General features: G+C 36.2%; 2 protein-coding genes across 3 annotated transcripts; both read right to left on the bottom strand.

Annotated features, from left to right (window-relative positions):
• Positions 1 to 1,450: 1,450 nt before the first annotated feature.
• LOC112575922 lies at positions 1,451 to 9,484 on the bottom strand. The gene is made up of 15 exons (XM_025258065.1): positions 9,256 to 9,484; positions 8,881 to 9,021; positions 8,487 to 8,598; positions 7,552 to 7,691; positions 7,150 to 7,290; positions 6,487 to 6,687; positions 6,178 to 6,312; positions 5,823 to 6,026; positions 5,517 to 5,613; positions 5,215 to 5,266; positions 4,289 to 4,966; positions 3,893 to 4,080; positions 3,275 to 3,754; positions 2,436 to 2,779; positions 1,451 to 2,134 (listed from the first exon to the last, which is right to left on the bottom strand). Exons 3-15 carry the CDS (start codon positions 8,525 to 8,527, stop codon positions 1,743 to 1,745), a joined length of 3,093 nt encoding a protein of 1,030 aa, XP_025113850.1. The 5' UTR covers positions 8,528 to 8,598; positions 8,881 to 9,021; positions 9,256 to 9,484; the 3' UTR covers positions 1,451 to 1,742.
• Positions 9,485 to 10,666: 1,182 nt separating this feature from the next.
• Positions 10,667 to 24,791, bottom strand: LOC112576324. 2 transcript variants are annotated; one of them, XM_025258684.1, is made up of 15 exons: positions 24,709 to 24,791; positions 23,326 to 23,448; positions 21,787 to 21,921; positions 20,305 to 20,505; positions 19,638 to 19,767; positions 19,213 to 19,288; positions 17,852 to 18,520; positions 17,307 to 17,473; positions 16,278 to 16,736; positions 16,012 to 16,053; positions 15,300 to 15,344; positions 14,248 to 14,280; positions 13,975 to 14,016; positions 13,134 to 13,492; positions 10,667 to 12,931 (listed from the first exon to the last, which is right to left on the bottom strand). In XM_025258684.1, the coding sequence occupies exons 7-15, from the start codon at positions 18,254 to 18,256 to the stop codon at positions 12,552 to 12,554; spliced, it is 1,932 nt and encodes a 643-aa protein (XP_025114469.1). In that variant the 5' UTR covers positions 18,257 to 18,520; positions 19,213 to 19,288; positions 19,638 to 19,767; positions 20,305 to 20,505; positions 21,787 to 21,921; positions 23,326 to 23,448; positions 24,709 to 24,791; the 3' UTR covers positions 10,667 to 12,551. The 2 variants fall into 2 exon arrangements, with proteins under 2 accessions (XP_025114469.1, XP_025114470.1); XM_025258685.1 differs by lacking the exon at positions 23,326 to 23,448 and having other exon boundaries at positions 24,709 to 24,771.
• Positions 24,792 to 25,753: the final 962 nt, after the last annotated feature.

The following is a 25,753-nucleotide window of genomic DNA, read 5'->3' as shown; positions in this document are numbered from 1 at the left end:
ACAAGGTGAGAGTAACTGTAGTCGTTAAACTGCAGGACAGCCATACTGATTTTAGTAGACTTCGAATGGAGCGGAAACTGAAAAGTGCGATTAGCTTATGTTAGAAAACAGGCTGAAAAAGAACAACAAATATTTTAATATATGATGATATTTGTACTAACAAATCGATGACGATGGGTAGAAAAGCAATTAATGGCATCAGGAACCTCTACTTTCAATAGTAAAGCGACGTAAGTTGGTCTTTGGTCATGTGACCAGGCACGACACCCTGTCGAAGACCCTCCCTAAAAGCACGTTGGGGGTTAGTTGACACCGCGGTGGCCAGACGAAGAACTGACTTACGGACGTCAAAGACTGGAGGTCGTCCTGTACAGGACCTGCTGACTATCACCCACAATAGACAAGTGGCGGGCCTGTCAGCTGCCGTCTCTATCCATGTAATCCCCCAAACGACAGGTGGCTGTCAAGAGACGACTGACTGACCATAATATAAAATGAAAAGAAAAAAGTGAAAAAGAGTTAGGTACTGAATCGTACTTAACACACACATTCTCTCTCTCTCTCTCACACACACACACACACGAACATACACGCACACAGAGACACATAGACTCATGCAAAATCTAACACACGCATAGTAAAAGATACATAGAACAATGACAAAGAAACGGATGTCACTCTGACCTGCACACGGTTGTCACTGAGGGAAAGGTGGAAAGTGTAGCCAGTGTGTTACATACTAAAAACACAGCGACAGCACCTGTTATACAGATCCTCTTCTAGCGCTAATCACGGAGATAGTAAACGTAGGTATTGCACCTTTCAGGTGTTCATCAATGGTTTGCGTTTCATTTCTGAGAAATTCTACATCCGTTTATATAAAACGCTGTAAATGTTGTACTGATAACGAGAGGACAAGATAATCCCACGGACATAACTGCACCTGACAACTGAAGTGTTTACTGTCGGCGGCAAAGATAAGGGTGTGTGGTGCAATATCATGTCACTCTCAGCTCTTGTTCTTGTTATTTGGTTTTTATTGTGTTTTCTGTATTTGATTTCAGTCTTTGTTTACTTGGTTGTTTATTCTTTTACAGTTCATGTGCTATTTATTTGTTTGCCTGTCCCTCGTATACTCTGCATTCTTCCTTCTTGTTCTCAAGCGTTAAGAGCATGCTCCTTAGGAGTGTTGCCCACTAGGGAATCAAACAGCCAGTTGTGTTTTCCTAGAAAGCATTGGCGTGGTTATCCTAGTGTTGTGTGCTTTTACACAAGTGAGCGCGTGAGCTACAGAGAGAGAAGGAGACCCAGAATGTTGTGTAGGTTGTTTACCTAAACGGTTAAAAACGTAATTCCATGCTGATGCTGTTAATATCCATCTCTATCATTCAATTTATCTCTTCCTTAAGCCCTCGTCGAAAATAATAACTACAAACGTACTAGTTAATGGTTTCTTTAATTGAAAAAAAAGGCATAGATGGGTTTATAAAAGATAAACATATAGTATGTCCGATCCTAGGTGTGTTGCGCACTTGCGTGCGAGGAAGTAAGTGTGTGAGCGCGGATCATGGATGTGCATCCCTGTATGTTGGCCAGAGAGCTTGTCATCAAATATTTGTTAACAGAAGTCATTGACTGCATGGTGTCTTTCACAATCAGTAAACATCAATAGTAAACAGTATTCAAAATGTTTAAACATTTATGACTATTTTGGACAACAGACTACCAAGTAGTCGATTAATTTACAAGGAAGATTTCACCACAACCAGCTGAGATGTACAGTGACTGAAAGCTAATACCTTGTTTTCTACATTTTGACATTCAGAACTTTTTTCCACATAAACAAGAATTTTTCTGTTTATTTTGTACTTAAGCAAGTGATCGATGTCCATCGCCCACGCACAGTCACTGTGTTCAACATCGAAATGGCTTTCATCTGTCACAGTCTGCACTCTGACACCTGATTTTCTCAGTCCTGTTAAGAAACCGTAGTCTTTACTGTTACCAGAATCTTCAAATATAATGAGAATGTCATTGAAGTGCAGATACAATCCTTTTGTTTCCCACATTGCTGAATCTGTAACGTCCTTGTCATTTTCAGAATTATTTTTCTGTAATTTCGTTGTGGCATAATCTGCGAAAGAAAGACATTTTTGTTATCTCCACGATAGTGATTAAACACCTGTTTCTGCCTTTAGAAAACTAAGATTGAAAATAGAAATCTTTAAATAACCTAATAACGTTTTTCCTTCTAATAAATACTTAAATTCACGATAAGTTGCATTGTTCTAAGATACATGATGCCGATTGTTACGTGCACAGACAAAATGCTGGTATAAATATTAAAAGAACTAAAGAAGAAAAATTCACCGTGTCCGACAGAGGGGGGTGGGGCTAAAGGGACACGTTAAACATCAATAAACTATTAAACTTACTGGACTCAGAGACGAGAAGGTGTTTGGTCAGAAAGCTGCCCACCTCCAGCCCACAATCAACACAGTCATGTCCCCAGGGATTTAATAATGAATACTTGTGAAAGATATTGAGAACTGCCGGACCGTCTGTAGGTGCTGGGCAGTGACTTGTATTTTGTGTCTTAGCACATCCATGTGATTCTTCTGCCATTCTTTTAATGATAGCGGGTGGACAATGCAGGTGGTTGTCAAGGAGCTTGTGTGGGACTGACACTGAGGACATACCCTCAGGACTGCAGCTCACCCACATGCTAACACTTGAAGCTCGACTAGAAATGATTTCCAACATTTTCTCTACCTTTTCCCTGCAGGGAATGAAATAAAGAAACGTGAAAAGATTAAATGATAAAATTCACCGACCAGGACGAAAAGAAATATATACATTAATGATGCGAAAGGAATTATGATAATTCAAAATTAAAGGCAACTGACCTTTCAAGGATGAGCGTACTGTAACCTAATCTGCGCTTATCACTCTATGCGTCTCTAATATAATTTTTATTACAACAAAAAAGTAAACTGACATAGTAAGCTTAATAAAAAAACAAGCTTATATAGCCTGGCTATATACAGTAAATTCTGTTTCCTATAATTTGACTTTTGCTAAGTATTCATACGTCTTCTATCTTCCAAACAAATCATATTAATATTATTAAACATTGGCAGATTACAATTCGTCTAAAAACATATTACAAAAAATCTTCCAATAAAAGCATGGTTCTAATAAAACATTTTTAAGTTTAGTAATGTATTATTCTTATTATCGTTATTGTTATTGTTATTCTTTTTCTCACTCTTACCCGTGAAGATGTGCCCCATCAACTAGGACATAGAGATCCTTTCCCTCTGCTTTTGTGATCATCTTGTCGATGGATGTTTTGAGAGACACATCCGATGTGAAGTTACATTCATTTTCATAAATGCGGCCACGTGTTGAATTATCACTTAAATCACTTTCGTGCCTTGCTGTCAATGTTTTCAACTGATGTGAAAGTAAGGGATAGCTTTTAGAAGAAGAGTCGTTGACAATAAAGACATCATGACCCTCAGACAGCCATTTGTTTCCTACAAGAGTCATCATTCTTGTTTTGCCGGAGTTTGGTGGTCCCCCAAGAAATAATATCGGTTCTTCAAGCAGATCAACCATGTCCTGATTTAACATCAGACGTTCGTACAAGTCTCCTGTTAAGGACACAGCTTCGGCCAGAGTCTTTGGCAACACGAAATGTTCACAGTCATCTGGAACCATCAGAGTGGACTGTGTGGCAGGTCCAAAAAATCTAGAACATAATAGTATTGTAACTGTCAGTGTGCTGATGAAAATGTGTTATAAAATTTATTTATCTCACTTTCTGCAATAAGTGAGAAAACTTGGCTTAGAATTAGTATAATATTTATTTTGTAAATGAATGTGCTACCTGGCTATCATGCTGAGATACAATGTTTGTGTCATATTGCCTTCCTCTTTACGATCAACCAGCCACTTCCAGCTTTCCTGTATACAATTAATCATATTATATCCGGTCGTATCCGACAGGTCTTCAGCACACAAACAGAAATCAGTGGGATCTTTGGCAGCTGTTGCTCCTAGGCAATTCCTCAAGTTCTGTTGCAAAAACACACACATATATATATATAGATACACATAAAGAGAAAGGTCCATATGACTGACAAATATAAATAATTCAAGTGATAATGAATGTTGAAAAAAAGGGCTCTCTAACATTGCATTGGCGGGTCGACATTAATTTTAGTCACAAAATGTATTTAGAAACATTGGCTTGTTAGAACAAATAACACCTATAACAACCTACCTCAACCAGTTCTGTGTTACCCACAACAGCTCGCAGTAATGCTTGTCTTGTCAGTCTCGGTAACATCAAAGTCTGCCGAATTCCTGGAAACGGCTTGTGATCGGACATAAGATGATTTATCATACGAACAGCCTTCTTCAGTTGCTGTACAGCTTCAACAACTTGTGATTCTATGAAATCATCTCCATCTCGCTGTTTACTGACCACAACATCAGTCGCTTGCTGTACATCTTGGTCCTCGTCACTGACAGCCTTGACCACTCCAACTAATATACCATGAGCTTGATGAACGACGAGAAAGTCAAAGCAGGCGACACTCTTGTCCTCGTCTACCAAACCAGAAGGTAAAGGGAGGCAATGCCGTTCAAAGTCAACACCCGGGTTGTTCAAGTAGTCTTCATACTGGAACTGTGTCAGGACAAACATGTGTTCCTGCTCCTGCTTAGCCATGTGATGAAGGCACTGCAGGACATGGTGCATGGCCTGGTCATGTCTGACGTCACTGAGGTCAGCACTGTGAGGTACGTAGATGACTTGGTCAGCCACACACTGGGGTTTGTATCGACATTTGTTGAAGTAAAGTGGAGGCACAAAGTAGAAGGATTCGGGCATGTTAGGATACATCCTTTGAACTGTGCTCTTTAGATGTTCCTCAAACATATTTGTGTTTTCTTTGACCTAAATAGGAGTAAAAGGTTAATTACAAAAATAACTAGTCTCTCTTAAAGTAACAGTTGTTTCATTTATTTATGTCGAATAGTAAATTTCTTTAAAATCTTTCACTAAACATTTTCCTTGGACCTATTTCTCCTTACAGTAACAATTAAAATAAAAAATTTTATTCTCACAACTGGAAGTCTTCAATTTCTAGATAACACTTTTATTTTGCAAGCATCAGGCATTACTGATGTATACCAGTGACTTACGTTTAATATCCTTTGACTTTCACCGTCTGTCTCTGTTAGATGATTAGCAGTTCTGAAGAAAAAAGAAATAATCTTTATGCAAAAGGCTTTCTTTAAACTTATATTATATCTACTGTGTTACCACTGTCTGTGTTTTGTTAAGACTAAACTGAAAATTTGGTATGAGAAGGCCATTACATGTTATTGTATTTTAATATGTCTTGCGTTTATAAATTAGTAAAACTGACATTTGTCAATATACATAAATCAACATAATTGTGATGTTTAACAGACTTATATAAAATAGCGCCCTTGCTTCTTACTTTATAAATCTCAGTAAAAAGATGCCAACCGCCACAGTCACAGCCAAAAGCAGGAAGCCCAGTAAAAGGCCAATCACCAAATTGTCGTCTACTTCATCTGCATTTTGAAAGTTTTCTTACAATTATAATCAAAACAAAACAATTAGTACTAATTACTTGCATATTTATGTAAGTATAACAAATGAAGGTCTGTCTCGTTATATTCAAGCATGTGTTGTGTGTATTAATGCAATCTGTATTTTTGTATTAAAGTTAGACACACTCAAAATAATTATATTTCAAAGAAAAGTATAGTTTAAAATTTACCTTCTTCAGACATGGACAAGAAGCAAGTGCTCTGCTGAGTAATTAAGGAACCCGCAGGCAAGCAATAATAATTGCCTTCCTTCTCTTTCGTCACTTCCTGTATCCACAGAGTAAGATAGGAAGACACTGCATCTTGAAGCTGGTAACCACTGGCAACCTGACATTTTGGCTGGTTGTTCTCCCACAAACATTCGACCAGAACTGCTATTTGTAATCAGAAATAAATAGTTGAATAATAACAAACAAAATTCTTTTGACCTGTTTATGATTCTTTTAGTAAAAAGAGATGTGTAGCTTAGAGAGTAAGTTTTTTAAACTAAATTAAATTAACCTATCACCTGTTCTAATATCATACCTTGTTTGTCTTGACCGTAGCTTCTATATACAGCGAAACTTTTTCTTGTCTCTGCGAGGTTTTCGTTAAAAAAGCAGTCGAGCCTCGCTTGACTCTCAGACTTGTCATAGGTAATTCTGCAGGTGTTCTCGGTCCCTTTGACACAAGCAACGAAATTTTAAGAATTATTTTTTTTCACAAATGCGTACCACATGAAATCTTTCATGAGAAATTTGTGTCCACCGATGACAGGACGGTATCTAAACTTTAATTTGAAACCTCGCCACTGATGAAGACCTATGATTGTGCAAGTAAAGTATGTAACATTACCGAGTTTTAAATGCAACTCGCAAATTTCCAAAGAGCTGGCCTCATAGCCGGACACCTGACAAGCGTATTTGCCGGTGTGGGCTGAAGTCACTTGTTTGATTGTAGCTGTCAGGTCCTTGCCAACAGTTTTATTGTACTCCACACCAAGTTGAGAATAGCAGTCGAGTTTGCCTTTTATCCACCAGCAGTCAATAACAGCAACTGGTGACAAAGTAATTGTCAGTATTGACAGCATCTCATTCCAGTCTAACACCTACATTTTATTGTTATCTCTTTAGAAGAAAAACCTTGTTTGTATTTTAGCTTCATAGTAACTTTAGTATTGCATTTAGTATTATTTTTGTATTCATTGTCAAAGATTCCTCTTTCAGAATCAGGTCTGTATGTCAGAATGACCATTGGTATAAAAACAGTTGCTGCATTAAAACAGAATTTCTTGAAAAGGTTTTTTAGAAAGTATAAGTATTGTTACTAATGTAGGTCAGTAATATCAAGTAGTTGGGCTGATTACATAAACATTCAATGATGTGAGCAAACACATTTATTAACACGTCAATGCCAAGATTAAATTTATAGGGAAAGAGAGGGTGGAAGAAAGTGCGTGAGAAATAACTATAAACAAAATATATGGACTTCTAAATAAAAATTATATTATTTTATCACCTGGACTTCCAGGCCGAGCATAATGATAGACAGTGAAGTCTTTCTTAGTTACACTGATGTCCTCGGGAAAGTAACAGGTAAGGACAGCATCACTGAGAGGTAGCACAGGTGACACTGTGCACCTATTCTTGCTCCCTACATCTGCATACAAAGTAAAGGTCATATCAAATAATTCTCTGTGATTACATGTAACAGGCACTCGATGCTTTACCACTCTTCAATAAATGACTACAAAATCAAGAAGTCATATATATATATATATATATCAATAACCTATAACGTATAACGCTTGTTATCTATAATAAAATTGCTGATTTTATTATTAAATTGAATAAACATTCATTGTTACACCTTCGAAAGAATGATTTGAATTGGAAACAGTTGAGTTTTGTGGTTACTAACCTGCAGCTGAGAAAATAACAGCGGGGACACAAGCCAACAACATGAAGAATTTTTGTGTGAATGACCAGGCCGGGGAAAATCCTAAGCAACTGTGTTGTAGAAAATCCAGCCTTGTCATCATTTCAATATTCTGTTTACTTCTGGAAGAACAATAAAGGTGTAGAATTTTTTATATATACAAATGTGTATCTGAATGTCAAAAAACCAACTGTATATGTGAATGGAAGTCTTAGTTGTGGAAATGTCAAAAGAATTTAGTTTGAAGCTGTAAATGTTTAATTTTTTCAACCTTTCTAGCTCTTAATTATATTAAATTGAATTGTTTCCTATGTTGTTAGGTGGTGGTTTGTGCTCAACAGTGAAAAAAATTACTTATGCTGGAGCGATGCAACTGAGTGGGTGTGTGAAGAAAGGAAGGTAAGTGTAAACAAGTTAACATTGTAGCACCCTCCTTTTCCCTAAGGCTGACGAGGCTAACTTCAGTGGTAGAAATCATCACACTTACCAAACTCAGATTTGAGATTTATCAACATTACTGCTAAAAAAGACTTGACTATGGGATGGAAAAGAATCGCAAACTGTCTTCACTTTATTCCAGTCCTTCAAAAGATAAGTGGCGGGCCGTTAATCTACCTTTACGGATAGGAATGTAGACGACCCTGAGGCAGAGCTAAGAGGTTGAGTAAACAGCTGATAATAAATGTGACAAAACTGTGAGGAGGAGGGTTGGACTGGATAACCCGAGGGGTAAGCGGGCATATCCTGTAGCTCGCCTCACGCACGACTTCGACTCTTTCTCTCTGTCTTCCCACTCGCGTGAGCAATCACACCTGACAACACGGTTGTGCAGAGAAAATCAAATTGTCATTGTAAACACTAAAATAGGTCGTGCATTTTTAGAAGATATATATACATATATTACTAAAAGTACAGACCTTACAGACCAGTAAAATTTGAAAGAGTTATACACAAACATCACCTCCTAGCCAGGTATCTCCATGTAGCTCAAGTCCGACTTCCGCCCTCACGTTCCCGGGACGTAAACACCTGCGTAGTCACGCACACAGCTGAGTATTGGAGTGTCCGGGACTACCTCTTTAGACATCCAGTAGTAAACAACTCTATAATTTGTTTTGCGCACGACTGTCAGTCATGGTGGGTCACACGCCGCTACCTCACAGTTACTCGAATTTGTTCTACCTCTTTGTTTGTCTGAACTGTAGACATTTGTACTTACAAGCAGATGAAGATGAGTAGACATACAATTAAGAACACCAGGAACCTCTAAATTCAACAGTCAAGTGAATTAAGCTGGAAGAGCTAACTTACGAGCATCAAAGTCTGGAGGTCGAACTGTACAGGACCTGCTGACTCGCCCACAATAGATAAAGGTTGTGCGCCATGTAACCTGCCGTGTACATTCGTGTCATTCCCCCACCGACAGGTTCCAGCCGAGCCACGTCTGACTGACTGACAGTAACATAAAATGAAAAGATAACAAGGATAAAAATAAACATGTATCGCCCCAGACCTATACATTGAATTTTTTAATTTGAGAAAAAGCGTTGGATACTGAATCGGACTTATCATACGCATTCTCTCTCTATCTCGTGCACACACACTCGCACACAGACACAGAGAGATATGCAAAATCTAACACACGAATAGAAAAGATACAAAGAACAATCAAACTGTCACTCTTACCTGTACACGATTTGACACCGTTGGGAAAGGTGGAAAGTGTAGCCAGTGTGTTACATGTTACAGCGCGTGTCTTAGGGATGTTTTCTAGCGTGAAGCACAAAGATAATAAATGCATATATTCATCGATGGTTTTTCCTTCATTTTTCAGAAATGATACTTCTGTTTCTATAAAAAGCAGTAAATATTGTTCCGTACTGCAAACGAGATGGGTAGACTATCACACGGATACAACTCCCTGACAACTGAAGTGTTTACTGTCTGGCAAAGATAACGATGTGTGTTTTTGTGAAGTGCTAGTCCTTGCTCACACCCTTCCTTTTGGAATATCATGTTACCTTCAGCTCTTGTTCTTGTTATCTCGTTCCTCTTTGTGTTTTCTGTATTTGATTTTATTCTTCGTTTAGCATGGTTGTTTATTATTTTATAGTTCATGTGCCTTTTGCGTGTTTGCAGCACCGCCTCATCTTTATTTTGGGTGTCGTACTATAACGATCAACGTTTACTACTTGCTTAAACAAGTGAATGAAGTACAGCTTTCATCAAATGGTGCAGCAGTTTATTTACTTGTTTTTTTTTCCTTTATCAGTGACGTCGACTGTTGCTCTTTGGAAAGGTCGAGGACACCTGCGGCTGAGTGGGTTGCTTATCGCCGGCTCTGATATGAAGCTCTCTGTTTGCCTGTCTATATTTTTTCATTTCCTTTTTTCTCTTCTGCTATTCAAGTATTTCCACAACACTCTGTACCAGTAAAAGGACTAATGAATAATTGACTCCGATCGTTTCTTACTTTTCCTGTTTCCCGTGTATTAAACATTGCAAAACAAACATTGGAAAAGGTAGAAACAACGATTTTCACTAGCAGTTCACATATATACATCCCGTAAATAATTCGCAACCGAATATTTATCTGTACCCCATCTATATCATTTGCTTTTTACTTTAGGCATGCTTTTTAGTACTCAAATAATATACAGGTGACTGGCTATATAATAGAAAGTTACATAAACAAATTAAGTTAGGGCAAAACAACTGATAAATGTCTAGTCAAAAAGTATCTTTTTTTTATTTCTTAGTTTAAACGTATACACCTCCACCAAATGTAAACATTTGCACACGCTAACTCGTCCACTCCTTTGGTGCTTTTATGTCGCATTTCTAAGTAATAAAAAAAATCAAGTTCATTTAGTAAAGACTTTTTAGTGCCAGTTTTTTTTTATTCTTGCCTTATTGCTTGAATGCATCAGATATAATGATATATTTTAAAGTCATATTTTCTGCAGTGTAGGAATAATTTCCAAAGGGTATTCGCATATATATATATATATATTTTGATGCAATCACCCTCCAAACACCCAACATGTGCACGCACACATGCCCACAAACTTTATTCTGTCGCTCACTTTCTCTTTTCCACTTGTACGTCTTTTAATCACATCAAATACAAATAACTGGATATGTAATAAAGTAATTCAAACCATATACACAGGTATTGTATGGATCAAGTACAGGATAACTTTGGTGTCGACATTTATGCAGGTCCCTCCTCCACTCCTAATTCACAAGAACAGACACACAAGCACACATATTTCGGATTATATATAATATTCTGTTAGATTTTTTAGGTCATAATTCAAATTAATGTCCGAAGAAATTGTTCCTTAGAAAAATATCTTGCTATTTGTTGATTAAAGTATTAATCAAAAAAACATTCAGATGGTGGGCATAATAAGATTTTATTACTTTAGTCTGCAAATTATTTATCTTAGAATTAATAATGACACTCCATTTAGTCTTTCGTAGAGTCTAGTGATTTAATTGGTATCTTTATACAGATCACATGTCATTATGATTCGCTTAGTAGACCGGAATTTTTCAGTTTAAATAATTTTATGAAAAGGTGATAATTATAAAAAGGAAATATTTTTAAGTAGAGTTTTAGCACAATGAGTTTACATGTTACATTTAAGCTGTTCTGTCCTATCCATATTCCATAGGCAAAGATCGTGAAGGGAGAAAATCGAACAAGAAAGGATTGTAGCAATTGTATTGAAGAGTGTAATAGGGAAAGCTACTTGTTAGCACTGTAGCTTACGTATATTTTATTTTAGTCTTGTTCCCCAAATCAGCTCTTTATGTGCTGGTCCTAGAGGGACCTATTTTGTTATTAAACAAAGCACCTGATGCACTTAAGCTATTCTTCTCTATCCTTATTTCACAAAGATCTTGCAGTGTAGAAATTCGCAAAAGAAATGGTTGTAGATAAAAGAGATTTATGTAAGCAGTAGCTGCTCAAATGTAACAGTATGTAAATAATAGGTGGCTTTAAAAATATCAATATTTAGTCTGGCATATAGAACAACTGTGATAGATTTGAATAAAATAAATGCGGATAACGTGCAAGCACACAAACAAAACTATAATGACTACCACATCGAAAACAGTTATGACAATGACAATAACAATGTACTTTTTTCTGTAGGATCCTACCTATAACCGATGTTGTAAGAGTGGATGGGAGTCAAGTAAAAGTACAAAATACCTACATACAGTGCCTTTACTTTATTACAATTACAATATACATTAATTTTGTCATCAATACCAGTACCTTTATAAACAATGAGTATATACCACATTCTCCATAAATCAGTTCATTTGGAATTCTTTCTCTAACATTGAAAAACATGTTTTCATGCAAATTAATGGATTCTCTCAATAATAATGTTGTCAACACACAGGCAACACACTTCAGAACCGTACAGAGTAATTGCTGAATTTGTGTATCGAATAGTTTGAAAAACAAAAAGGAATGACAATCTTCAATGCGCCAAATTCCAATTACTCCTCGTTTGTTGTTGAGCCATTTAAGGCATTGGAAAACACACAGCATGTTTACAGAATTTTTCCTAGATATTTACAACTATCAACAGTTTCTAGTTTTGCACCATCTTAATACCATTCTTCTTTTCTAACAACACGACCACGTTCCTGAAAAAAAAACCACCACGTTAGATTTCTTCAAATTTACAATTAGGTCCAATTTTTTTTCTGTTCTGCATAAAAATTTATCTGGTTTTGTAAGCCGACCAATGTAACAGAAAATAGAGCAATGTAATCTGCAAAAAAGTAGAAATGACTGGAATAGCTTTAGACTAAGCTAAATACTATCTAGGCGCTGTGCACGGATTTCGTTTGCAAACTCATAAATAAATAGTAATCCTAAAAAAGTTAGAGAGACAAAGAGAAACTAAGAAATTATGTGAAATCAGATCATTTGATTGATTGGAAAAGGGAATCCTTCAAGTCTTCACGTTGTGCACCAGGATCAGCTGTGAAGTGCAGCAAGTCCAGCATCGCAACCTGTTCCATCTGACAGTGATGTCGTTACTGTCTGTATCGCCCTCCACAAACACCACCACCTTTCTTCTATATCCCAGATACAGGCTGGATTTTGCTACCAAAACGGAGTTTTTGTCTTGCGTGACTTCCGTAGACTGATTTGGGTGGTTAATAACTGTAACCGGTATACCTTCAGCCAACAGATACTGCACCATTGGTGTGTCTACGTTTACTTCACTTTCAAAGAAAATTAAGATGTCACTGTATTGAATAGGATCAGATTGCAATAGGTGACTGGTGAGTATTTCTTGTGTATCGACTTCTTCTTTGATGTTTTTATCTGTGAAGAAACCAGAAAAGTGATAAGCGCGAGTCACACGCACATTTGCGCGGGAAAGTCTTTCATTTCTAAAAGATATAGGGTCTAATACGCAGAGTAAACTTTACACATCGTAGACATAAATGACTTGATATAAAAGTGAGAATAATAATGTTGTCATTGGAAATAACAGTTTATATATATACAATAAACATTGATGCACCTTTGATGAGAAGATCGTTGATTAAGAAGTTGATGATGTCTGTTGCGCATGTTATACACTCTTGTGGTGGATTTTTCACGAGATGTTCTTGATGATTTAAGTGTTTCACTGGTGGACCACTGGTTGGTACATGAGACTGGTTTGCAGTGTATTTTCCCACCCCGGATATCCGAATCTTCTCAGACGCCTCTCTTACAACTGAAGGAGGACAAGTTAAACATTCGGTGAGCAACTCCATCCGCAGGACTGGCACTTTGCTTTGGATGTCCAGTTCTGTGCAGCCAGCGCCCCACATGTAAAGATTAGGGAAACGACGACAAAGCTCCGTAAAGAGGGACGCGACACTTTTCCTCCTCTGACTGTAAAATGATTGTTCATCTTTAATTATTTTTTCCCACATACATCAGCTTTAGTTTGCCCGTTTAAAGGCATAGTGAGGTGCAAACGTTTATCCTGATGTTTGTGTCAAGCTCAGTTTCCCATTTTATTTTCCTAAACCTGGGTGAATGCACCTTCTTCATTAACGAGATGCAAAACTGTGTAACCATGAACAGAATGTAGCAACAGTCAAGACTCCTGATATGTTAAACATTATTTTACATTTCTAGCTCTGCTGGTTGCTGAGACATTCAGAGCTTGAATGTATCCATGCGTTATCCATAGGTCTGTGCTATTGTTATTGACGGTATTAAATGTTTTTAGGAACAAATTGAAGCCTCAATGTACTGTCATCAATATCGTTAGTTGAAGCAAGCTTGACATTAATAAAATACTCATATCATACCTTAACTGTTTTGTAAAAGAGAGCAAAGGGAAAATCATTTTAAAAAAAGGTTCTTACATATTCTCTTCTGTAGGTGGGATATCGTCGATCCCAATCTCGCTGCAAAAAATCATTTTATTAAAAAAACATTTTAGATCTCTCACATCAATCATCAATCATCAATTTTCATCAATTTTCATCATCATCATCATCATCATCATCATCATCAATCTCCTGTGTTTCCTGTGTTATAGTTTTAGTGGAATTTTTGTTCATATGCATTTTTACAATTAAAGTAGCTATTTTTAGAAACCCCCTAAAGATAAGCAATAAGTTAAAAAAAATCCTCACTTGTTCGTCTTTGATGGTTCTTGCTGGGATGTTCTGTTAAGAAATATACACTATTTTAAAAATAAAACATAGAAAAAGTTATTAATAAATAACTGCTTAGGAATATATTTTATGGGTCTGTTTTTGTTACATTATGTAAACACAAAGTGTATCAAATGCCACACTTAATGAAATAAGACCATATGCATTCATAATCCACACATAAACAGACAAAAGACTAAGAGGATAACAGGATAAGGAAAGGTGGGTTATTTTGTATATTTTTAGCCCTCGAACAATAAAAAGAACGACATGAGTTACTACAAAACAGAAACATTAAATAGAGGAGAGCCACAAGTATTAGGATAATTAAAAATTTAGAAACAGAAGATACACACACCTAAATAATACAATGGAATATGACAAACTAACTAAAACAGTATCTATTACCTAGAATTAAGCTAGAACAATTAGAACTGCACAGAAGGTTGTCATGAATTTTCCACACAAATAACAGGAAAAAGGGAAATAAAAATTCCATATAAATTTATAAAGATAAAAGCTGACCTTTGCAATAACTCTTTAAATCTATTAAGTATATGCATTTTTTCTTTACCGAGTAAGATATTATAAATGTTATAGATACAATAATTAGTTACTTTCATTCAGAAATAACTAAACTGGCTTATGAAAGTGCTGATATAAGTTAAAACATACACAGCAGAAAAATACTAACTCTTTATCTGATTCTTTACTACCATAGTCCAGAAACAAATAAAGGTGGACACACGTAAAGGATAAAACAGAAACGATGACAAAAAATTCTCATCAACATTTTTTAATGAGCGGTCATCAATACAACCTTACAGTGGTAATAATGTTTATATTAAAACATAATCGCATAGGCACATACATATCATTGTACAGAATATTACGATTTACTGTTGTGTTAGTGACAATCGTCATTAACCTTATACCCTTAGTATATGTTTTTTTCAAAATATTTATACTACATTTTTTTGCCTCCATGAATCAACAACGAAAATGTTTAAGGAAGAAAATATTGATCTTACGCATAGTCTATTCTTGACTTCACCAGACCGTATCCATAGGAAGCCCTGTAATAATAAACTGCTTTCTGCTTAACATTTCCAGTTTAAAAAAAAATACAATTTGGCAGATTTTAAGAGATAAATTATAACAGTGTGAACAATCACACACACTGCACTCAAACACATAAACACATAAACACACACACGCAATCAAGCAGCTACACACTCACACTTATAGATGAAGAAGTAGAATAGGAAATAAAAAAAAAAGAGAACAGATGAATACACATTTCGAAAGAACCATGAAATTAAGAAGTCACAAACCAGAAGGATAAGAGACAGATGAAATAATATAGGTATTGTTATATTTTGTAAGTGACTATTATGATTAAAACTGGAAATGTTTATGTTTCTTAATATAAAATGGAATGCGTATTACATGTTTGACAAGACATAATTAATGTTGGGAAGATATATCTGATTAGCTGACTTAAAACCACCAGCCTGTATGTAAATCTCTAACCCCTACCTCTGTGCCCTATCTTACGTACTTGTGATTTATTGGAGTTAATTTTAGAAAGCTTTATTGTTTTCATTTATATGTCAAATTTTCTTGTTAACTGTAATTGTGCTTACTTCAAAAGTTCTTCTTTTGATTATGATTAAAATGTAAGAAACTCTTTCAAAAGAATCTTTTAACATAAACCTGCTTAATAGTTTTTAATAATCTCACAACTTCACTGCTAGAGCCAGAGTTCTTTTAGCGGCCTGTCTCCTGCAACAAAAAATTTTGATTTTTTTATCTGTCGCCTTCAAGGACATTTAAAACAAAAATATTATATGGATTTTTAAGTAAAAAAAACACCCACTAGCAACACTTTACTTGAAATCACAAGCTCTCTTAGGCATTAAAATCATGAAATTCTTACCATCCATATTTCTGAGTTCATAATTATTATAAGGAGATGTAAGACTATTTTATGTGGTTTAAATACTTGCATTTGAAAGTTCAGCTCGACCGCGATGACATAGGCTTCCTGTGAATTTTCATGTGAATTTTGTTGAATTAAATCAAGTTTACTTGTGACATTCGTAGTGTCATCTAAGTTGAGGGTTAGATGAAATACGTTTTTAGGTTCTGGAGATTCTGAACTGGAGATTAGCTGCTTTAGATGCTTTGCAACTTTTTCACCCCCCGGCGATGTGCTAATTATGTGCACTGGATGACCCTCAAGAACCCATTTTCTTCCCACCAGTGCTAGCATTCTCGTTTTTCCTGTTCCAGGTGGTCCAGCAAGGAACAAAAAACGCTCATTTAGTAACTTTGTCATGTTTGGATATAAAAAAGATCGCTCAAACATATCTCCTGTTAATGACACGGCGTCCCTGAGGGTTTTTGGCAACTGATATGATTTCGATTCCATTGAAAGAACAGTCGAAGTTGCTGGTCCACAAAATCTAAAAAAACAAAACAAAAAGATTCCAATTAAAATCTGTACTGAACTTTTTACAATAAGGTGTAAAAGGATACAAAAATAAAAATTAGTTAAGATCTTTGTTAATTCATTGTAGGAAATTACTATTTATCTGCCCTGTTACTATCACCAGCAGAGGAAGTCACTACAGAGAGTGGCACTGAAAAGTGGGTAAAGTAATTCAGTTAGAGAAAAAAGTTATGACTCCGGGGGAAAACAGTTATAACCATGATGATCATAACTTTTAGTGAACATAACAGGAAATAAATACACCAGGACGTTGCACAATGGTGTGTTAGGCGTGTGAGCACCTCTCAGTATCTAACATGCCGACGATGACAACGAAGTGAATGTAGATGCCAGGAAGGCGATAAAAAAAGTAGACGCAGAAACATCTGAAGCAATGAATTGTAGATGTATACAGATAAATAGCGACAAGCAAGCAGATGTAGTTGGTAGTAAATGAGTTTGATGTATCCACAATCAAAGTAGTGTGGAGACCCACACAGTAAAGCCGTAGACGAATATACGTTGCTATGAATATACAGCTTACCTCCCTATTAACCCTAAGTACTGCTTCTCATTAAGTGCAAAGATGTGTCGACTTTCCGTTGCCAGTTTATCCCACTCTTCTTTAAACTTCTCCTTGACAAGGCAGGAATTAGGTTCCAGACAGTCAGGAATACTTTCGAGATATAGCGTCCGAAGATCATTTGGGCTCTAAAATATATATCATTTTTATTTTTCCATTAATCATCAACCCACAATCCACCCATCCATCATCCACCCATCCTCCTCCTCCTCCTCCTCCTCCTCCTCATCATCATCATCATCATCAATATCAATAATTCTACTGATCTTCACTACATTAAAATTAATAAACACTTGCATATAAAATCACTAAACTGAACATGTAAATAAAAGTCGCTTTTGATAATAACAGCTCTCCAAATAAACCTTATAAGTCGTCGGTGCCTAAAATGTTAGCTGGTTGTTTAATTCCAGGATAATCTTACTCTACTAGAGAATGCAAAATTCTCCGAAGCGGGTAAGAGAAGGACAAACGTGTTTAACCGTGAGCTAAGGTAAATGTATTACCTGATTATTGTCAGGAAGACTTTCCACTGTTGGATGTGCAATGCCGAACAATAGCAAGACCTGGCGAACTTTGGGAAAGTTTTCTTTGTCTGACATAACTTCAGAGACAAATCTTTTTGCTGTATTTAATTGTTCGGTGGCCTCTGATACTTGGCTTAGCCTAATTGTATCTGTATCATTGTCAGGCTGACCTTCGTCACCATTATTGCTACAATCTCTCACAACTCCAACCATCACACCATATCGTCGATGAATGATAAGTAAGTCAAAACTCCGGTTTTGCTGGTGTTCGTGTACAAGAGAAGGCACAGGTAGCAGGTGACCTTTGAACTGCTCTGGAATACTATTCAGGTAGTCAGTGTATTTAAACTGGGTGAGCACAAACATTTGTTCTACTCCTGCCATCGCCACGTCATGTTAACAGTTGAGGACGTGCTGCATGGCTCGGTCGTGTCGGACATCCACTGGGTCAGGAGGTTCGAGCACGGTGACGGTTTGATCGGCCACATCCAGTTGTTTCTCTCGAATTTTGTTGAAGTAGACTGGAGGTACAAAATATGCCGACTCAAATATTTTTGGAAACATATTTGATACTTCTTTCTCCAAATATTCTTCAAACATTCTCTTTCTTATTTCTTTCTGGTTCGGTGTCTTTCTTTTCTCTTGGATCTTAAAGGAAATAGTAAATACACCACTCTTCAGAAAAGATTTACTTAATTATTATTTTATTTAATTTAAAATATTACATGAAATATCTCTCACAGCCGACATAACAAAGTAATAAGAAAGACAGTGTAAATAAACAGATTTGACGTGCGTTTCCATCCAAAAAGATGAATTTTTATTGACTAGAATTACTTGAGTGCTCTTTGGTATCTGTAGTTAAGTAGAAGTATACGGTGTTTGATGTGCTTAAGTTTATATGCATCGTCGAAAAGTTACGCTGAAGCAGCAGACATTTTTTTTCTCTCCTGTTAAACAGTTATTTACGGCGTTTAGTCACTCAGTAGCTATTACCTAGCAGCTTACAGAAACCACAAAAAAGATTGTAATCTATTATCTCAAATGAGTAACAAATTCGTTTTATTTGCCGAATTTTTTGGTTTCAGTATTCATACATAAAGTTTTACTTTGAAATGTTGTTAACAGTTCTCCAATATCTGCTGTTTTTGGCAACCGAGAATAAAGTTCCCGTTTTTTTGTTTGTGTTTTTTTGCACATGGGTTTTTATGGACACCCTGCATACATTTATATACATACAGGAACACTAAAACACGGATTGTTCACACACCCGCAGTAGGATTATGCACACTTTTCGACACATTTTTATTTGCAAACATGGGATTAACCATAATTCTTACTTGTATCATCGGCTGATGTTCTTCGTTTGGCTGTGAAGCATGAGATTTACAAACCACTTTCACAATCCTGATAGTTCTGAAAATAATTAGTCTTAGTGCTTAAACAGACACCGATGTAGAGTTCAAATATTTTGCAACGTGCACTATGTAACTTTTAGAGGAAAACTGATATAAGTTAAAAATTCATCAAAGCACTACAAACTAAAATCGATTATTTAAGGTAGAGTACAAAATTTAGTAACTGACGTATAAATCTTTTAAATAATTTTTAATATAATAAATAATAAAGTTTAAAACTTTTTTGTTCTTTTTAAGAGAGTTTCTAAAAATCCGAACCGTAAGAAAGTCGCTTTAATTAACAAGAAGTGCTCTTAGCAGGTAAGAATTAGATTAACAAGAAAAGTAACTTCCAATTCATTACTTACCCTCTATATACTAGTATACCGAGCCCAAACAATGTAACCAACAGTAGAACTCCCAGCAGAACTCCCACGGAGAGCCCAACAGCCGAAGAAGAAACACTCTGGTCAGCTGTTTGTGTGGTTTCTACATTTACTAACAAAGTAAAAACACGCGCATGTAAACTGAAGCACGATTATCCTCGTTGACAAAGTTACAATAGAACGTAAAAAGATTGACTAGTTTATACGACAATAGCCAAGTTTTCCAAGTACATAATAGTGTGCATGTATATATATATAGACTTATTAAATGACATACATGAACATTTCCAGCTCTCGCTTGACATATTAAGAAGTTTATAATTAAAACATGACCTCTCACTAGATGTTTGTGCGCGTGTGGCTAAAGTTCGGTGCAAACGTGCAGTCATATGCAGAAATGTTTCTGCTATTTTATTCACATGCTTCATTGTGCTTCGGGGAGAGGCCGTGTGTTCAGATCTTGTGTCAGGATGATCTCTTGATGTGACTCCTTATACCTGTGTTTCGATGCCAGTCTGTGTCCCTTTTTTGGCAGTCAATACAATAAAATACAATTTTGTAATTTCAGCTGCTGCTAAAAACATTACTTTCGTAAGTAAAATCCCAATTTACGCACTTTGTATTCTTTAAAATATAACAAATAACTTACCAATCTTAACTTGTAAGTCGCAGGTTTTAAAATAACTCGGGTCGTAGCCAGCCACTTGACAAGCGTATATGCCTGTATTGTTTGTAGTCACCCTTTGGATTGTTAAACTAAGTGTTTTATTGACGATCTGGTTATACTGGACATTCGGACTTTGAATACACTCCATGGTACCTCCATGCCACCAACAGTCGAGGACAGCATCTGCGGAAAAAACAAACAACAAATTATGTCGTTATTCCTATTCAGTGCTACTGTTATAAGATCGTCAGGTCTGCTTTTTTTAAAAGACTTCATAATCTCTTGCCAAAATTTAGTGCGTATCTATTTGCTTATTTTTGAATATCCAGTGGACTATTTTATTGATGACATAATATACATATTTCTGGTTTGAGACAACTAAAATAGAGACACAACAATATCACGAAGGTATATACATGCATGCTCATACAGACACAAGTAAATAAGCTAGAAACACAATACAACCAACTATGGAGATATCGACACATTTTAGACTGGCATTACACTAATATGAGTGAGATCACTACACTATGATATTCCGAAATTTCATAAATGAATGACGACTATCGCGTTACAAGAAAATTAAATTTGTACATGGCATTCACATAAAGATCTTCTTAACACCTCGAACTCCTTATTATATTTTTTCTTTTTAAATTAATCTATGAGTTGTTTCTCTTAAGGCAGTTTAATGCTCCATTTAATTTGTTTATGATAATTTTACCCCTGGTCTAATTGGTCTGGTAGCAAAGTTAGTGGATGGAGGACACAGCGACAATGACAAAGCTTTCCATCATTAAAATTTGTGTTCTAATAATTTAGTTTTAATGTTTTGTATATTGAGGTCTGTGTAAAAATGTATGCTCATAATATATCAAAAAAGACTGATACGACTTTCATGACGTCATTTGTTCCCAAAATAAACAATTGAAGATTTGTTTTCAAATTATTGCGATCTACTTTCTGCAAACAAAGCAATAGAGCACTTTAGGGCAAGATAAGCCTTTAAAATATTGGCAGTTTTATTTACATGGAGATACTATTTGCTAAAATTGCTCATTTTAAACATCGTATTAACACGTAAGATTGCATTTTCTTTTGGTTGTACCTTGACTAATATAAGCGCAAACCAGCAAAGAGCCAGTGTGAGACCCGGGTCTAATGAGTAAGACAACATTTTCATACCCAAGCATTAAATTGCAATTGTAAATTAGCTTTTGTAAAATATTATTATGTTTTTCAGCGCTCTGCTATTATCGATATTCAATGAAAAGAAGTTATTTACAAGCACATATTACATAAGGCCCTTTCTAAAGCTCGACTAGCAGACATTTTTGGTAATCAACGCGCTTTTTCCAAATACGTCGTTCTTATTCATAGTGTGTCAGGGATTATTGGATAATAGGATAAAATATATCTTCTGAGGAATTTTTTTTTAGATTAAATTATCATTTATTAGTTTACCTGAGTCTACTCCTTTATTGTAATGGTAGACTGAAAAGTCTTTTTTGGTAACATTGAGGTCTTCGGGGAAACTGCAGGTCAGATTAGTATCCTGTAGTAACTCCACGACTGGTACAGAGCATGTGATATTTCCACCTAAAACATAAATAAAATATGATTCAGGAGCAAGACTTCCCAGAGCTCAATCATCTCAATGTAATTTTTATGCGACAAGCAGCTTTTGCCAATATATGTATAAATTCAGTTAACTTACTACTAAACCCACCTATACTAAGACTACCTTAACTGAACAAATTCCAAATAATAATAGTGATGATCGATAAAGACAAAAACACGCATTGTTAACGCAAAGAGGAATCAGGTCACAAAAACTGAAGCTATAGTGATTCTCCAGAGGAAGACGAGTAGATGTGCCAGCATTGTGTGAACTGTTGGGACTAATACTCAGGGAAGAGGTGTGTACTGGGCATACGTGTAAAGAATTTAATGGTGGACTGGTGGCACATATGGAAGAGGTAAAAGTTCCATTCTTTTGCTGCACAGTAACTAAAAGTCATGTAACCATATGCATATGTAACCGTCATCAGATGAGGATAAGAGTGTTTTGACTGAGTTGTAGGGTAAGAGCTCCGGGAAAGATTCAGAACGAAGCCTGAAAAAAGGCACAACACAGTTTGTACTGGATGCGAGGACGGATGACATGGTCCCGTTTCCTAGTTCTAGTCACCAGAAATGCAGAAGAGTTCTAAACTTCCTGGAGTTTGTGAAGAAGGTATACAGGTCAGCCAGCAAGCAAGGAGCTGCAGTAATAAACCATGGATTAAACAAACACATAGACAGGAGTGTTGGCAGCGTGTGGACAGAATGTGATGAAAGGCGCTGATCTTGTGTAGTTCATAATAGGCAGACTTACAGATTGACAGACAGCTGTCACTTGTCTATCATAATGGACAAAGTGACAGAAAGTTGTAATTGGTCTATCATGATAAACAGTCTGACAGAAAGCTGTAACTTTTTTGTCATAACGGGAAGACTGACAGACAGCTGTCACTTGTCTATCATGATAGGCAAACAACTGTAACTTGTTTATCATGATCGGCAGACTGACAGACAGCTGTAACTTTTCTCTCATTTATAGACTGACAGATAGCTGTCACATTTTTTTCATAATAGACAGACTAGCAGACAGCTGTTACATTTATCAAGAGCAATGTTTTTTCAATGACAATACATTCCATTTTTCAGTGAGATAAATAGAATATACTGAATTACTTTGTTTTGCATCTTAATTGTGCATTTATTATGCCATGGTTTTGAGTTTCCGTAGTACAGATTGTTGGCTTTAAAAGAAACAGAAAAGTTGATTGATAATGAAATGTATATTTAATGAAATATATTATCCCCCTGATAAATAATGCACTTCCCGAAAAAATGGCGATCACGATCTTTGAGGCTAGCAACATCTGTTTTGTCACACCTTTCTAGCTCACTAGGCAAGTAATGTATATCTGTTAACTTTATTACCTTCATTTTCATTACCTTGTGCTAGTACGAGATCGACTTGCAGACACAAAAGCAAGATGCCGAACTTCATGATAGAAAAATACTTTCTTTTGTCCTTTACATACACTAGACCTTGACGTTCTTACTCGGTTACTCAGGCTGTCAACAAGAAAAGAAAGTGAGAAAATTACTCTGTAATAAAAAAAAAAAAACAATTAAACGAAAATAGAATAGAAATGTCTAATTTCTCAACAAAATCTTTTGTGCCTACCATTTTTCTCTTTTGTAAAACAAGCTACACATACCTATTTTTTAAACCACGGTATTTTATTAAAAGGAGGTTATTGGCCTTGTTGTACAAATCTAGAAATAAATATCGTTTCTTTGATTCACAGCCAAATTTACCTAATTTTTTTAGAAAACATGGGGAAAATAGCTTCATTTAGGCATTCCCTTTTAATGTGTGTGAATATATCTGTAAAGTAAGGCCTTTGTCCCCTTCATCTTACGTTTGAAATCGTCATTGAACACCCACTGATATAGTTAGCAGTTATTGGAGTATGGATTTGTCCAAATTGGTTCCTTTCAGAAAAAAAATTAAAAAGTCATATTTAGAAAAGGAATTGATAAAACCACACGAAACGCAGATACACCATCCTACTTGAGAATAAAGAAGTTTTCTAAAAATACATGAGTTGAATAGACTTCTATGTAAAAGGGAAAATCCGATCCCGCGTCTCGGCTCCTGTTACTAGTCTACACATGTACTAACCTGTCTCTATTTCAAGCTTAGTCTAAAATTTGTCAACTGATTTCCTCTCTACTGACGATCGGTGTAGTGTAAATATTAATTTAAGCAACGATCTTGGGTTTTTTTTTCTCTCTTATGTATTAGTCTGCGTTCACACTCGTCTATACATTCGCAAGTCATAGCTGAATGTTTCGTACTCTCTAAAATATACAAATACATTATTTTCAAATTCTTGTGTCATTAAACCATTACGCTAGTAGGCAACACGCTTTCTCATATGCACAGGTACAAATGTGCAAACATGCATGCAATCACTTGTACCTAGCATTTACATTTGTAATTCAGAAAAAAATATTCTATCGTTTGGTTTAAGACTGTCGAAAAACCTATATCGTAATAATACGTTAGAATTCTGTTGTCCGGGGTTGTTCTAAGCAAGTTAAAGCACTTTGTAAATATCAATGATGTCCTTCTCTATTTGTAAACATGGCGTAAACACACATGTCTCAACAGGGAGACAGTAGTGTACCCAGCCGACAAGGAAGGAGAATGTCAATGAATCCCAGGTAATCCACCTTGTCTGACCCTAAGCAAACAAAATAAACCTGATAAGCCTGTTCCTCTCAAGTTGGATTACATATTATAAATAAAAAAGTAAAGGTACTCACACAGCGAATGACACGGATTTCAGACAGCATAAGACTACATTACTCTGTGCAGTGATTTAAAAAAAAAATGAGTCTAGTCTGACCTGCAGGTTCTGTCATGTCATGTCATGTCATGAACCTTATAGCAGGTATTGGGGTTAGGTAGGGCAGATTAGAGCAGGCTCGCAGTTTTCAGTAAGGTGTCAGTCGCTGTAGTAATAATTATCGACTGGCGACCTGATGAACCATTTAGGTAATTGGTCTAGGATTTATGGGCTACTGTTTGAAATTATTTTTTTATTTTAAGCGACGTCTAGCAGTGGTATTTTCCCAGCTTCAGAAATCTGTTAAAGATTTACTTCCCTTGTCTCCAGACCTGACGAGGGGAGGGAGAACAGGGGGGTCTGGAGTACACGGGTTTGTGGATGTGAAGGGGTACCAGGCTTGGTCAGTGTATTTTTTTCTTTGTCCTGTAAGTACATCTTTAAAAAGTATCATAACATTACTCGTGGAAAAGTCAAGTTTCAAGTCTACAATGTACTCTTCCCAGAATTGGTGTGGGTGGCCTGGTGGCTCAATGGTTAGCGCCTGTCACGTCTCTATTGAATGTTGGCTGTCCTGGGTTCAGCTCTCGTGTCGGGCACGCTGTTTGCCAGCGTGTTCAAATAGATCGTGACATCTTTTTCCTTCAAATACAGGGAGTGGTCATGAATTCAGTTAAAGTGGCAAAACACCAGTGTAAGAATGCATTATCAGATTTCAACAGCCAAAAGTAGTTACGGTCCTTGACATCTATATCAAGGAGAAAGTTGGGGCTTCCCCTGATAAAGAAATGATGAAGCTGCTTAGGAGGTAGCTATAAGCACATCAAGCAATAGAGAATCGAGTCATTTTCTAAAGATGCAGATAGATGCTATTCTCAAACTGTCTTTTAATCTATGAACACATAACAATTTATACGCAAAAATATTGAGAAAGAAGACAAAGAGGACACAAGAACTTTCAGCTTAGAAGCCGCATCTCCGTGCCACTATATCGTAGTAGCTACTACGCTGATACTACTATT

The sequence above is a fragment of the Pomacea canaliculata genome, linkage group LG11 (genome assembly GCF_003073045.1).
Source record: "Pomacea canaliculata isolate SZHN2017 linkage group LG11, ASM307304v1, whole genome shotgun sequence".
Classification (NCBI taxonomy): domain Eukaryota; kingdom Metazoa; phylum Mollusca; class Gastropoda; order Architaenioglossa; family Ampullariidae; genus Pomacea; species Pomacea canaliculata.
Note: the sequence above shows the minus strand (reverse complement) of the source record. Positions and strands in the feature narration are given on the sequence as shown.